We start from the raw sequence: 16,388 nt of genomic DNA, 5'->3' as shown, positions 1-16,388 counted from the left end.
TTAACCTTTGGCTCCAGACTTGTGATAGGAAATTTGTAAATATTTCTACAAAGAATGAAACTAATGGCCTTAACAAAAGTACTCATGGTATGTAACTGGGCTGGAAATTAGTTTCTGAGGCACTGATCTTGACAGGTCAGCTGTCAGAAATTGATATGCATATCTGTAAATGTATCATTTCTATAAACAAAAGTCTGTCTGCAAGAAGTGGAAGATAAAATTGGCACAGTTCTTAACAAATGAAGTATTCCAAAGCACAAGGATGCACAGGTTTTCCTTATGTTCCATTTACGATTTTTATCTCTATAGTTTGCTTTTAAGAGGCTGAAAAGTTTTTACTCTGGAGTAATGTTCTGAAGCAAAATATACTCCTTGTTTTTGCACTTACCCCTGCTGCACAGAAGAAGAATGTTTGTCTTCTTCTTTTGAAAAAAAAAAAGGATAAATTCATGGATTTACGCTGTCTTGTCTCTGGTAATTTTTGTAACTTTAAATAGTGCAGAATATGAAATTTAAAGTACTCAAGAAAGCCCTTATATGAAATCAGATTTTGAAAGGTGCATGTGTAGGAGAAAAAATTGATGTGTCAGTGCACCAATGATGAAGTAATAACTTGTTTACTTGTTTGAATGTGTTACATTTCCCATTTTTGTGACTATTTAATCATCACCTGTAGATTTTGCAAGCCATTTTGGCAAAAATCTTCATCATAAGCCTAGGACAAGAGAAGGTTTAAACAGTAAGCTTTCTTTACATGTTTGAGACACAATAGATGTCATACACACCTATATTGATCTTTGAAGTCTGTTGAACCATGTTGATTTATGTCAAAGGAAAGAGATGTCCACTTGGTTTGGCAGTAACAAGAGTTGAGAAACATCAGGAAATGTTTTAGTGCAAGCATCTAAATTCAAATTCAAAAGATACCATGGCTACAGGTATTTATCTGCCTGTGTTGCTGCAGACACTTGATGTGCAGACACTCCTCTGTCACTCCAAACTGCCATCACAGGAGGAGAGTGTTCAATCTGAGATATTTTAGCCTTCAGGAGTGTCATTAGAAAGCTGGAAATTATTCATACATTCTCCTCCTCCATCCTCCAGGTCAGCTGGATAAAGGGAGGTGTACCTTAAGTCTTTGCTCTCCTGTGTCTCAGCTTTCAAGGTTTAGTGACTGTGGAATAATTTTCATCAGTTGTGATAGTTGCTGAATATTCACGGAATGTCTCGTTCTTTTCTAGTTCCCTGTTTATCAGTTGAATGCAACAAAACAGAAATAAAACTATACAGATCTCTTCCATCACATTTTATTTGTGAGGCTTTAGGATAAAACTGAAGTCGTAGAAATAAATCATGTAAGACATCTAGCCATAGGCATTTTCAGTGAAATAAGTTCTTTCCAAGAAGATTTTGACTTGTTACATGAAAATTAGCTTCTGGCAGGAGGAATCCATATTTCACAGATCTTGGACTGTGTTTAATTTCTACAGGGCATGCCTTCAGCTAACAACACTGCTTCCAAATATGTGAGCATAGTATTGGTGTTTAAGCATACAGCTGAAGAAAAAAAGAAGAAAACTGTTTCTATTCGATACTATTTATGTCTATTCTTAACAAAATGACACTGTGGATTCTGTTTGAAGGCAGAAGGAGTGTCTGACTGCTGCTCAGGAGCATATTTAGTTTGAATAATCCAAAGGTCACTTAAGATTGACTTTTCTATTGAACCTGTTCTATTGAATTAGACTGTAATTCTCTTCAGAAAATGCATTAAAATGATTTTTTTAAAATGGTACATTTAATTGAAAAATAAAATATTTAGATGTAATGTTCCAGGGAGATATCCTGAAAACATGCAGGTGCTACATCTGGTAGATATGAGATACTGTTCATCAGGAGCCTGGGAGCTCAAGAGGCAGTAATTGTTTTAGAGATCAGGTAGAAGTAGGGCAAGAACAGAGAAAACAGGCCTTAAGATAGGAGTCGAATAAAATGCAAGTTGAGAGCATTTGACACTGTAGAACCTGTGTCAAGAAGTTATGACTGTAGGTGAGTTAAAACACTGTGGGAAAAGAGGTCAGTCTTTGATAAACATAGGGTATTTGTAGATAGGGTCTGAGCAGAGAAGGAAATCTGGGATAGTGCAACCACAGGTAATTGTGGGGACTCTCAGGCAATATAAACTTACATAGATAAAATGGAATGCCAGTGTGAACTAAGTAAAATTATATAAAAATTCTACAGAGAACAGAGCATTTATATTGCACACATCAGTGAACATACATTCGGGCAAGGTACTTGTTTATGTCTGTCCTCTGAATCACCCTAATTCTGATTCTACATTAAAAAAAGCCACACAGCTCCCAGCCTCTCTCCACCAGTTGTGGGTTTGGTCAAGCTGCTGTTGACCCTTTGGGAAGGCTGCAGGATGGCCTGGCAGTGCTTCAGCCTGTGGTGCTCTGTGTTGCAGCTGGCGACGTGGGACTCGGAGAAGGGGCTGAACGGGAGCCTGCAGGAGCGGCGCCTGGGCAACGACCTGCAGGGAGTGACCCTCAAAGTGGTGACTGTCTTGGTATGGGCCTTCCTGAGCTCAGGATGCAGCATTGAAATTGAAAAACTGAAAGCATCTAATGGAGCATTTTGGGCGCTTCCTGCATTGTTTTCCCCTATCATTCTCAGTTCAGTATTTTTGGATGATCAGTTATATAAGCAAGGAAGAGAGATGATGGCCTTTTATTATTTTATGTCAGTGATACAGGGCATTCGTTTGTTTGCTGATGCTGTTTTTCTGCTTTGTAATTCCTACCAGGCATAGAAGCAGCACAGGGCCTGAGTGTACAGGGGTGCATTCCGGATACCATCCTCCAGCTTGGATAGGCAGTTTTCAGCATTTCATGGATTTTAAGATCAGATGGGCCAATTATGATAATCTAATCTTGGCTCTTGTACACTGCAGGCTGTAAAATTTAATCAAGTGTTTCCTGTATCAAGCTTATAAATTCCCATTGAGATAAACTATATCTTTTAGAAAGGTGTCATCTTTCCAAAAAAATCATTACACTTTTGGGACTACTGTCTGGAGTGGTAAAGAGCTCCTGTCAGCCAAGTGCTACATTAGGGGCAAATTAGGGCTTGCATTCATTCCTGGCTAAGATACTGTAGTCTGCAGATTGCAGAATATGATGAGGGGTTTTTGTTTTTGGAATCATTGTACAAATAGGCAGTACCTAAAAGTACATATATACATGGAGGCCTTCCCTCTGGCCCTCAATTTTCTTTCCTCAATTTATGCTGGAGCTGGTGTGAGAGGTGAGGAGATCCCTTTTGTGACAGTACCAGGCTACAAAGGCAGCCAGCTGCAGTGGCCATGCCACCAACATCCCTGAGATTCCCCTGCAGGAGAGCAGGACACCCATCCCCAACTGGAAACCATAAAATGCTGCATTTCCTTGGTCCCAAAATAGACTTCTTAAATTAAAATACTCCAGAAACCAGCAATTCTTCAAATTTTCAAAATTTTAAATGCTCACAAAATTGTAGTGTTTTTAGCTCGTGTTTTAGTGTGTGTCCCGGATAAAAGATGAGGCCTTGTATATAAAAGATGGCTTTCTAAATCTGGGGTTGAATTTCTTCTGGAGTTTCTAATTCTTTTGAAGAACTATGGAAAAAAACAAGACTATGGATAGTATAATGCTGAGGTAGTGGTGTCTAGTTGGGAAACTTCACAGTATCCCATGTGACCTACAATTTTTGCCTCAGAAGGTTACAGGTGTCTCAAAATCTGTGCCAAATTGTCCAGAATTAACTCAGAAAACACCCTTTTGCTCAGAGAAGCAAACTAAAAGTCTCATTTCAGGTGTCAGTTAAGAAACTGTTTTGTTTTCTAGGAAGAGCCTTTTGTGATGGTGGCTGAGAACATCCTTGGGCAGCCAAAACGATATAAAGGATTTTCCATTGATGTCCTGGATGCACTGGCCAAGAATCTGGGCTTCAAGTATGAGATATATCAAGCTCCTGATGGCAAGTATGGACACCAGCTCCAAAACAGCTCCTGGAATGGCATGATTGGAGAACTCATTAACAAGGTACACAGGGAAGAACCTGCATTTTAAAAAATTACAGGAGAATGAATTAGGTAGGATGAAGGCACCAGTGCAGAATGCCTCTGAGCTATGGATGGTTTGAGTGTGATATAAACTGCAATTTAAGACTCTCTATACAGGATAAGAACTAGAGAGTCTCTTGTTTTATTCACTTCCAGCTGCTCTCAACATAAATTATATCGGTGTAAATCTATGTGTTTACATTGCTATAAGAATAAAGGTCATGTTTGTGGGTGTGAGGGAATGACTACAGAAAATAGGGAAAAAATAAGGTGTTTCCCATAAAATATTAACTACTAGTGTTTTATTCTTTGTCATTTTATCTTTGAAGGTTGTCTGTAGATGGGACTTTATTTCTGTCCCAAACAGGATAAGTAGCCCCGGTAATACGGGATCAGAATTTAAACTGATCTCATGATTATTCATTCATTTGAAACTGAGAAGACCAAATGTCTTAATTCCAGTATTGTAAATCCAGGAGCCAATTAATTGTTGTAGTTATGGAGTTTGTAGGTTAGAATCTCCCAGAGAATGAAATGAGTATATTTTGTATAACCTGACATGGGACAAGTGTTAATCAAGAAGAAGAATCAAAGGAATTTATATTCCATGTTGCTGCTTTTTATAGAAAAGTTTGCTCTTCTGCAGTGGAGGTTATTACTGAAAGTGAAACCTTTCTTATTATCTTGTAAATAGTTGGCTAGTATTTGTAAGGAGATGTTTAGGAAGAAATAGAAGCAATTAAAGCAATAGCAAACATGTGTGATAATGGGATGTTTTTGGTAGATGCTAGGGAGCATAAAGAATTTTTAATTTATTTTGCATTGACATAAACTGTTTGAATTTCAGGGATATGGCAAGAACTCCTGTTAAATTTCTTTGGAAATTGCTTTCTTTGAAGCAATAAAATACCTATTATGGTATTTTTTAAATTATATTTCTGCTACCATTTGTTTCACAGACTCCAAAGGGTTTCAAAGCAAACCTCCCTCATCAAATATTTGCTTTACATTCCCAACACAATTAGAGATAGGAAACCAAATGTATATTCTGTTTTTTGAAGAGAACTCTTTTTTATTAAGACAGAAAATATTGAAAATCTAATTGAAGCTCTTCAAAAGCTTTGGGAATCTTATTTATTAACTCCTATCTTACACTTCATCAAGTGTGCATACTCTTTAAGGATTATCTGCATGCAAAACCCACTTGTTTTAAATATTGAAGTCAAAGCAGTTTCAGCAACAAAGTTGCCTTTGTGCATTCTTCCTGTTACAAGCTTTTTCCATCAATTTATTCATTTTAAAAAACAAACAAAATCTTCTCCCCAGTTGTCCTATGAAATCTCTTCATGAATATGGAAAGTTGGCAATTCTGCAGGGAGAAAAACAAACATTAGCTCTCCCACCCTGCTATCAAATGCACAAGCTAAATAAATGGTGTTTCTCTTTTTATTGCTTACAGTGCGCTGGGTTAATATGGTTTGGAGTTTAGGCCTCCATTGGAGAACAAGTGAGGGATAAAGGTTAGATAAGCCACCCTTCTTCCAGAGGGAACTCAGGGTTGTGCTCTCTGTTCAAGAGTACCTTGACAGATTATTTTTCATTACTCTTCTTTAGACCGGTGCAATTAGCTAATGTTTAAAAGGTGAAAGTGATTCTGATTTTATTTTTAGAGAGTTTATATAAATGCTATAAATATCTAAGTTATAGAAGGAAAGGCACGGAGTCCCTTGGTTCTTGGAAAGCTTCTCCTTAAGGCTCACTCTGGCCGGTGGCAGGGAGCGGTGCGGTGCGATGCGCGGCGTTTGTCTTGCAGAGAGCGGACCTGGCCATCTCAGCCATCACGATCACCCCCCGAGCGGGAGAGCGTGGTGGACTTCAGCAAGCGCTACATGGACTATTCCGTGGGGATCTTGATCAAGAAGCCCGAGGAGAAGATCAACATCTTCTCTCTGTTCGCTCCGTTCGACGTGGCGGTGTGGGCGTGCATCGCCGCCGCCATCCCCATCGTGGGCGTGCTGATCTTCGTGCTGAGCCGCATGCAGGCGGTGCGGGCGCAGGGCGCGGCGCAGCCTGGCGCCTCCGTCTCCTCCACGCTGCACAGCGCCATCTGGGTGGTGTACGGAGCCTTCGTCCAGCAAGGTACTCACCTGCCCTGCCCAAGGCGGCTAGCGTGGGAGAGATGCCTGTAGGGAAACTGGGAATGCAGCTGGAGAGCAGGGCTGCTCAGCTTGTCACAGCCGACATGTGTTAGCCATAGCGGGCCACAACTGGGCAAGAGTAAGCGGGATTGTGAAGAAGGAATGGAAGAGATAGCAAAGTGCTTGGTACGGGGGGTTTATGTGAAATACATGTACCTGGTGATCTTAAACGAGGCATAGACTGAGCAATGTTATTTAGTTACGAGTGAGCAATATAGTTTGGTAACGCCAATATGATTGGTGTGCTATTTTCAGCAATAGTTTAAACAGTATATAAACTTTTTGTATCAATAAACGGCTGCATGAAGATCCCATCTCTTCATTGCCACAGCCGTCAGGAAGTGTTATGTTTTATTAGCCAAGCTGAGCAAAAGTGGGAAAGGTAGGCAAGGTTGGGGCTTTATGTCTTTTTTTATGTCTCTTCTGTCTCTTGCTAAGTCCAGAAAAAGCATTATCAGGCTTGTCCTCTTTGGGAAAATTTTTATGCTATAGAGCTGCTTGGAGCAGAATTGCAACACTTCTCCAGCTCTGAAACGAGCACCTTTTTAATTGTTTAATATAGAGATAGAAATAGAAACATATATGTTTTTGAGCTCATGTGAGATGGTTCATCTCTTGGTTGTTTGAACCAAGTATGTAACTAACTTTACACTCAGGAATTTCTAGGCACAGGACTAATCCTACTGAGTTCAGTGGAACAGCTGCCAAAGTTATTTTTGTAACTAATTGTTTACAAAATCTGCTCACACGGTTTTTGTGCTGTATCTATAATGTTAGTTGTATTCTTGGAAGGCAGGTTTTATTGAATGCTGACATACGGGTGAAGTTGTTAACTTCTTTCTACATTTTTTCATTGTGATTGCAAGCTTCTAAACCTTCAGCTAGAAAATCCATCCTATGGCCATGAAACTTGGTCCCTCATCTCATTAAGGTGACAGCCTTGATGGGTTTAAGTGCAGTAAAGTATAATCAGCACAAACATATGCTGAAGTAAGTGGAACCAGCTCTATGGTAAGGTTTAGTCTCCAATGATGCTCAAGCATAACTGTGCTTGAAGAGTGCTGGAAAGAAATCTTCACATGGTTTGAAATCTTGTAAAGGGTAACAAGTAATGACACTAATGCTTCAGTCTTTGCAGATTTAAATACAGCACACAAACCATTAGGCAGTTCTGTGGGGCTTTTTTCCCAATGCTGAAAGGGTAATTGAAAACAGAATATTATTATATTCTGAACACTGTAATGATTTAATTCCTGCATATTAGTTGTACTTCGCCATTCAACTTTATTTGGAACATTTTTCATGTTCTTTAGACTTGATCCTCAATAATTCTCAAGGGAAATATTTTGAAAGATGTTTTTCTAGAGCACTGTCTAGGGCAAGAGGTTGACTGGAGAAAATACTTGTGAATTATCAGCCTTAACAGAGGCAATGCTTTTCCCACAGTGAAAGGGCAGACTGGAGGGGAAGCAGAGAGGAACTCCAACAAAGTTTAACATACCAGGGCACACAGAGGGTGATGAAATGGAAGCTGCTGAGAGACCCTCCATTTCTCTGTTTGTTTGCAGGGGGTGAATCCACTGTCAATTCCGTGGCCATGCGCATTGTGATGGGAAGCTGGTGGCTCTTCACCCTTATTGTGTGTTCCTCCTACACAGCGAATTTAGCAGCATTTCTCACAGTATCAAGGATGGATAATCCCATAAGGTAAGAGCCTCTTCTTAACACGAAGCTGGAAACCTAGATTTCACAGGAAGGTATTATCCATTTGAGCACTCATTCTTGCAAGAAAGAGATAACTCTCTAATAAAATACTCTGCTTATTTGCAGTGGCTGTTTTTCTCTCCTCTCCTCCTCTTCACCTTCAGTGTAATAGATCTCAAGCAGTTATGATGGAGGGGACAATGGCACTTTAATTCTTTTTTTTTTCCAGAAGAGAGGTCTTTCATGTCCTTCTGGTTATTTGGTTGCAGTTTGTGCATGTGTATATAACTTGGGGTTTTTTTTCTGCAAATTTAAAGGCTAAAGGTTTTGGGTTTTTTTTTTCTTACAATATGTGGACAAAATTTCCACCTTCACACTGGTGTGGACTGCTGAGAGGGCCATTGAAATTTCAAGGTTAGAGCCTTGTCAGAGCCTGATATCTCATGTTTGATGTGGTAGTTATGGAGTGGAGCAGTAGCAGTGCAGCACAGGTTCTTCTTCTAGAAAGTGCTGAGCCAAGGATTTCGGGTGTTAGAGGGTGAACAGTTAAGCTGCTGCTCTCATTTAGGATGGCATTGGGTAGACTGGCACTGAATGTTTGTGTTCACTTCCTGAAACAGAAGAATTGTCGCTGAGGTGAGGCTGGCATGTAAAAAACGGCTTCTGCTGTCTCAGTGGTTTCTGCACAGAAGGACGTAAATCCATTTCTTCTAAACATGAGTTCAACACAATTTCCAATTTTTAGCTTGCCAATGTGTACTTGCAGATAATGTAATGCTTTGTGTGGATATATCATCGTCATCATCATCATCATCATCATCATCAAACCAGGCCAAAACCGTAATAGGCTTTGGTTTTAAATTCTCTTTCTGTTTTTGTCTTAACAGTAACAGAAATAAGTACTCCAAGTAATTTCTGGAAACAACATGAGAAACTATGTAGAATAAAACTATCTGTGTGTGATGCCAGGATGTATTGGGAATAAGGTTAAGCTCAGTGAATAAATTGCTCTTGAAAAGCAAGACACAAATAGCTATCCAGAAAGCTTGACTAATGATATTCTTAAAAATTTCTGAAGGTTCTATTTCTTTCACTGCAGAAGAAATTTTCTGTTTGGTCTAATCAGCTCTTTCCAAAACTCAGCAAAGTTCAGAGGAGGACAAAAGTTGGAGTGTAATTGCATGAGTAATCTCCAAAAAAGTGGCTTAAGAGCAGAACTATGGATTTTTAGAGAAGGCCTTTGAGTCTGAGCTGTTACAACATTTACAAGGGATTTTAAATCCCCTTCTTATTAAAATGAAAGAACATTGTTAAGAATCTTGAGGAGGAGAGAAGTTATTTAAGTAAAGGAACTGCTCGGAATTTTTTCACAATACAGAACTCAGGCACCTTTCTGCTGCTAGAGGTGGCAGCAGGAGAATAGTAATTAGGTGCCTCTCTATACCTAATGGTAGCAGCCACTTCCCAGGTTCCTTTATCACATCCCCTTATAAAAGATGAGGATATAGAAGTAAGAAAATATCAGGAGAGTAATTCTGGTGTCAGAATATAAATGCCAAAAGAAATTTAAGTGGCTAGAAGTTTCAGTGTCTATATGAAACTGCCTTACTTGGCTGTAAGTGGCTAGTGGTTCTAGTGGGTGTTGTCAGCCACAATGTGGATTGTTCATATTGCCTGAGATGTCAAAGTTGGTCCTGGATGCTGTGGCTTAGGCTCCCAAATCACTCCTGACGTGCTTTGGAGAGAGGAGGTGGGGTAAAGAAATAGTTTCTCTAGAAGCTCTTGTTGAACCTTTATCCATCTCTGAGCTATGATTTTCATGTCCCCGGTTTTTAGGCAAAACAGCTTATAAAATGATTTGTCAGATTTAGAACAAGTATTGTTTTCCTGAGAAAGTAAATTACTGCCTTTCATGAATTAATCGTGGCCTTGTGCCTCTGCTCCCTGTTCTAACTGGCTTCATATAATATGATGTGCAGTAGCTGTTTTTGTCTAACTCTGCCACTCAGCTTGCCTGCATTCTGTCTTTCATGAACCCAGAAAGGAATACTTGTGTGAAATCTATTTTTCCCACCCAAAGAGCCACAATGAACTAGAGCTGAATATTTGCTCACCAGCTGAGAACTACCAGATCCATCTTAGTACACTTCCATTGTTAAGAGAAAACAACCCCCATCCTTTCAGTAAATGTCTGCTGTTATCTCTCCCTCCATTGAGAAGTCCTCTGGTGTTCAGTGCTGCTGCCTCCAAATTGCCAGCAGGAGAGAAATAAGTATTATGTGCTGCAGTAGCTGCAGCATAGTTAAGATTTTCATTACAAGACTGATTTTCTTTCCAAACCCTCTCCAAAATGCCTAATAGAAGTTGTTTCAGTATAAAATTTGGCATGTGTGGTCTGTGACTAGTGAAATAGAAGTATTTTTGATTGAATAACTAGGTGTCAATCAACCCAGTGATCACTGCCTCCACAATTTCACTGCAAAACAAGTGTGTCATAGAAATCATAAACGATGTTTATTAGAAGGGGCTTGGTGAGACATTCACTGAAGTTGAACTGTTGGAAGGCAGATTTTTGGAATTATCGTGTCAGATGAAAGCCTGCTGATAAGGGAATGTTTTTTTTAGCTTTTTAAATCTGCCATCGGCAAGTCTCACAAGGCTATTCCACCCTGCTGGGAATTTCAGAGGCTTCCTGTGGCTCACAGAAAGGTGGAATACCCAGAGTAGGAGGAATGGCAGAAAGCAGCTCTGATCTGACACCTGTATTTCTTTCCTGAGAGATACATTGTAAATCCCAAACAGAATTTTTTTGTCCAGGCGCCTAGATCCCAAGTAAGAAACATGCTTAACTTGGAAAGAAAAACTGTTATTATCCTTGGATTTTCCCAAAACATCAAGGGCTTCATCTCAAGTGTGCCAACAAGAAGAGGCACTGGATTTCTGGTCTGGCATGACAGCTCATGCTTCCTTGCTCCTCATGTGTCCTGCGTGTCCATCATTCATCCTGGTGTCACATGGTGGTGAGATGGGTCCAAACCTGGGGTTTGAGACTCACATGGAAACCTCTATCCCCTCAGGAAATCAAAGCTGACAGGAAATATGGTGTGCCTTCCTTGGCTGCCCTTAGTGTTTCAGTTGCTAGTGGCTGATTCTCTGCTCCCCACTGATCTTTTAATGCTGCTTCTAAATCCCTTTGTCCAAATTACCTCCTGCACTTCTCATCTTCTCTGTGCCCCACTTCCCAGCCAGGGAACAAAGGCAATGTCATGGTTATCTCAGTAGTTCTGTGTTTGTGGAGGCCACAGGCAGGGCAGTGACAAATTCAACATTTCCTGGCCCTTTATGGGCATTATTCAGTATGAAAAAGGGAAGGCAACTACTGGTGGCAACTACTTTGGAGCTCAGGTTAGGAACCTGTGATCCATGTTCTAACTTTGTAAGTAATCAATTCTCAATATATATTTTTTTTTTTTAAATAAGAAATCTAGGTAGTGTTTAGAGCCTATGCTAATCTTCAACAAACTCATTTAAGCCCAAATGATTTTCATCTACTATTGTAATATATGCCTTTGGTGCTGTGTGCAGCTGAGGAGTCTCCTAATGGGTCAGTCTGCCAAGTAAGGCAGAATTATTAGATGTGAGCTTGTTCCTTCTTTTGTCTTACTGCATTTTCAAACGGCTCTTGGATCTGCTGTCTAACCTTCCATTTGTAATTATGAGTTTAATTAGCAGTGGCTTACATTCCAGCTTCATTTCTTGTTAACAAGCAGACTACATGCAGTTCAATAGTTGCACAGATATTCTGAAACTCAGGTTTAGGAGAGCTCGTCTGACAAGAGGTTAAGAATCATGCAAGAAATATAGGACATAAAAAGGTATTCAATTTGCAAATTCAAAAGAGTTTAAATTTTAGATTTTATCAAATTGATCCTTAACATTTGTACATGCTATGATGCCTTGAAAGGCATCTGTATTACATACATTCATGGACTGCATACAAATGCATGATATATCTGCTTTAATGCATGATGTATCAGCTGTCGTTTCATGATTTCAGATTTCCTTATTTGTATTTTAAGCCCCCAGTTTCTTGTGTTTTGGTGACAGCTGGAGATGCAGAGCAGCTTAGTTGGGGTGATAGGCTGGCACTTGGGTGCAAATTCTTTTTCTACCACAAGCTTTTGTTTGATCTTGGCAAGCTTAGCCTCCTGTCTGTCTTCATTCTCTTTCTGTATAACACAGTAAAAATATTTTCTTATATGGCATATTGTCAGTTTAGCTGCTTTAAAGATCATGCCATAAATGACCATATTATAGTAGCACTGCAGGTATCAAAAAAAGATAGATTTTCTGGGTTGTATACAAAAGAGAAGCAATCTCAAAATATTTTAAAATAAAATGAAAAAGTACTTGGAAGATGCCAGCCAGAGGGAAATGAACAAACATTTCATCTGCTGTAGTTAAGTGGATTTGATAGGGTTGGTGGCAAGAACCTCACTGGAATCCCTCTGTATTCACAGCAATTTTGTCTTGAAATTCCTCATGTTTGAAAACAGCCTTTCTCTTGTTAATATCAGATGTGTCTTTTTAAATATTTCATTGGATTTTCTTTCGTTATGTTTAATTTGTATTATGTTTTGCAGTGTCTCTGCAGCACCTCTGGCATGTTGGCAGGAGGCATGTATGAATGAACATGATAAATAAAAATTAGTGTGATTATTATTAAAGGCCTGTGAGCAAAAGCTTCAATCATTAAATAACAAGATTAAGTCCCTCCATAAACACAAAGGCTAAAAAAAGAGTGCAAGAAAGATGTAACAACTCAAAATTTTATTTCCTTTCCAGAACATTCCCTCTCTGGAGCATGGGCTGAAGTTTCCTGGGAAGTGCTCAGTGCTCAGGGGCAGAGCTTGCCAGCATTTGCCTTCAGGCTCTGTTCAGGACAAGGCACTGGGCTGCTGCCAGTGCTCCAGCTCCCCATTGTTTGTCTTTTCATTTCACTCCTATTGATGGTGCTGCCCAGTGGGTGCTGCCAGGAGAGCCACAGAGTCTGGAGCCTTTTGAAAAGCTTTCTGAATGTTGGCATATGCTGTTCAAGCACTGTTTAAAATGGATCCTAATTACTCCTCTGATTGAACAAGCAGGCAAGCATCTAAGTGCAAATATTTCCCAGGGACATTTTTCTGAGAAAAATGAGAATGCACAGTTGAAAATCGAGCTTGCATTCCATCTCTCCAGTTGCCATTAAAAAATGTGGCGTAGATTGGAGTGGCAAATCAAGAGATTTGTGATTCCACACCTCTCCAGCTTGACTTTTGAGAGACCTGTATCATAGCATCTCTTCCTTTGTTCTGGTTACTGAGAAGTTCTGTGACTGAGGTGGGTTGAGGCATTAAAATTCAGATGCATGCACAGTTTAGAGAAGAAAATGATTTGGATATAACATTATCAAAATCTACCATCTGTGCAGATAATAAAATCTTTTTTTTTTTTTTTGCTTTTGCTTTGGAAGGACAAAAATCTAGCAAGAGTAGCAGCCCTCAGGACAGCCCATCAAATGTACAAGGATTGGTTTAAATGTGATATTTGATAAGCAGACTCTCCTTGGCACAGACAGAGTCACCTTTTGGGTCAGGTTGTCTCATATTAATATAGGTTGTATTCCTTGGCTGTCCACAAAGTAGCTGTATGCTTTCTGCATGCATTAAATCCCACTGGCCCCTGACTTACACCTTCCTTGTAGCAGGATGAGGTTTCTTTTTATTACATGGATACCACCTATGACTTATTTTGTCAGGTTAGATTTTCTGTTTGACTCCTAAGGGATAAACAGTACATAACAAAGTAAAAGAAGATTTTTGCTCAATAGGATACTTAGATTTCTAGTATTTTTTCTCTAAAGAAGTTGATTTAATGTCTTCTATGAAGTGATAATACTATCTAATATAGCAGGATATTAAAAAAGCAAAATAACTATTACTATAGCAAATCAAACAGAAGTGGCCTTAAAGCTTCAGACATCTCCTAACGGCTCAATCTATCATTTCTAAAAACAAAAAAAAACAGGAGGAAGAAATAAAAATCCATAGAGAATTCTTTTTTGGAAATAATTCTGTGTCTGAACCATTAAAGAGGTTGGCCACTGGGGGTTTTTTTCCCACATTTTCAGGCATATATCTTAATGACATTGTGAAGTAAAGCAGCTGCCTGCAAACCAAACCAAACCAAACCCCCTGTAAAATAACATGTATTTTGTACCATTTATCTGTACTGGTCAGAGCCATTAGTGTAACAGTGGCCCTATTGTAAAAGTCATGCAGGTTCTGTTACAGGGTAGTATAGTGAATATTATGGCATAGGTTTCCAAATTGCCAGAGGGTCTCTCTGAGAGCATTCCTGAAGCCAGAATAAGTAAATTGTATTCACAAAACTGCCAATAGTTAGCAAACACTCAATCACAGTAAGTTCATTCCTGCAAAACCATGAGATGAAGTTCAAAGTCACTGTTCTCACTTATAAGAAGTTGTACCTGTTTTTTTATTTACTGTCACTTCAGACAGGGCATACATAGACCTCCAACTCTGCTAATCTCTTTAAATACTTTAGGAGCTGCTTCATTTGTTCATGTAAGAAAACTCTCTTCACCTCGTGCATTTTCTCACCAACATTCCCACATGAGCAGTGGTTCTGTCATTTCTGTGCCATGATTGTTCAGCATTAGGTTTTCTCACCCACCTAACAGCAAAGGTAATTTTCCCATCTTCTGCCCTGGACACTCAATCATGGGATGACACAAATGACTTTTTGCAGTGACAAATCATGCAAACTAAGTTTATTGGTGTTGTGAGGAGGATTTTTGTTTGCTTCTTGATTCTTTTTACCTCGTACATTTGCACAATTCCCAGACATTTATAGTATGCACGGTTAGCTAGTCCAATAGCTGCACTACTCTTCAAAATTTAAAGAGAAGGATTTTGGTTTTCTAGGTCCTCAAAGTGCTCTTGCAGAAGCTCTTGCAGCTTCTTGTAATTTCTTTTAATAGTTCCTCATGTTAAGATAGTTTGCATCTGTGTCTTTGATATGGTATCTTTCAGGAATTGCCAGCCCTTCTCTATCTTTTATCCTTTAAAGCAACACCCCAGGAGACTTTCTTCTCCAGTTCTAGTGTTTGTTGAGACTGGTCTTTTGAAATGTACTATTATGTTGTTGTTAATCTTGTTTGGGTTTTTCTTCTGCCTCAGGATATTAAACTCCAAGATCTTGTGAACAATTTTAATCTGGATATTTTTCTCTTTGACATTTCCATTTAAATCTATCAGATCTAAAATAGCCACTCCCCACATAAATGTCTCCATGACTGAAGAGCATTCATTCTCACACCAGACACTCTTAACACCTTAACTGATATATAGGATGATATTTCATCTGCTGAAAAAAAAGTTGTTCCAATACATTCTAAAATATTTATCAACCATCTTGTGGCATGAAGTAGAAATCTGTAAACTTGCCATTTAAAGAAAGGCTTTTAAAATTGAGTATCTTTATAAAGAGGTTTGGAAACTGTTCCTGTTGATGTAAAAAAAAACAAACCCCGAAACCAAACCGAAAAAAAAGCCCTGCAAACATTTTTAATCAATGCAGGTTATGGATGTTTAGGGAAGAAAGGAACTTATTTTCCTTGAGAACTAAGATACTACTGTTTATTACCATGAGTGCTATCCTCTCGGTTCCTACACAGCAAAATATTTTCTGGAGAGAAAGAAAATTTTTATTAAATAGTACTGTGATGCTGAAGAGAAGGACTGCATGTGTTCCTTCCATTTACTGGGCTCATCTGCCTTACTGAGCAATGTTCTCTTCTTCTGCACGTGTGCCCCCTTTATGATATACTGCAGGAATGTTTCCAGACTCATCTGGAGATGAGGGAGAGAATGGCATTGCCTCAGAAAAGCTGTTTTGGTACAGCTGACAAAGTTTGTTGCATTACAAGAAACGTAATCATAAGCATTGAAGTTGTTTGCCTTCTAAACCATTAAAACCAGCCTGAGAGAATGTGCCACTGATTTAATTTAATTGATTTATGGATAGTCATGTCTATCTACAAAAGAATAGAAAACCATCAGTCAGAAAGGGGTGGATGTTAAATACTGTGTTTCTTACATATGGCAATAATGCAATTTCCAAACTCATATTTCAAGGTATATAATGAGGCTACCAAATAAACTAATTAATCTCAATATAACAAGCAGCCAGTTGTTTTTGATGTGCTTTTTGGGTGCTTTCTAGTATGAGGTTCAGTATTCAGAGACTTGTGTTCAGGCTGAGGAGTAAGAGAGGACAAAGGGTAAGGTCTCTCTTCCTGGTTACCTTCCTGCACATCA

General features: G+C 39.1%; 1 protein-coding gene across 1 annotated transcript in view; it reads left to right on the top strand.

Moving 5' to 3' along the window:
* Positions 1-16,388, top strand: part of GRID1 (glutamate ionotropic receptor delta type subunit 1) — a 476,351-nt gene that overhangs the window by 423,965 nt on the left and 35,998 nt on the right. The window contains 5 exon segments of the mRNA XM_079312339.1: positions 2,471-2,572; positions 3,888-4,085; positions 5,919-5,954; positions 5,956-6,244; positions 7,872-8,010. Of these exon segments, the coding sequence (XP_079168465.1) occupies positions 2,471-2,572; positions 3,888-4,085; positions 5,919-5,954; positions 5,956-6,244; positions 7,872-8,010 (764 nt within the window).

Source organism: Erithacus rubecula (genome assembly GCF_903797595.1).
Source record: "Erithacus rubecula genome assembly, chromosome: 9".
Classification (NCBI taxonomy): domain Eukaryota; kingdom Metazoa; phylum Chordata; class Aves; order Passeriformes; family Muscicapidae; genus Erithacus; species Erithacus rubecula.
Note: the sequence above shows the minus strand (reverse complement) of the source record. Positions and strands in the feature narration are given on the sequence as shown.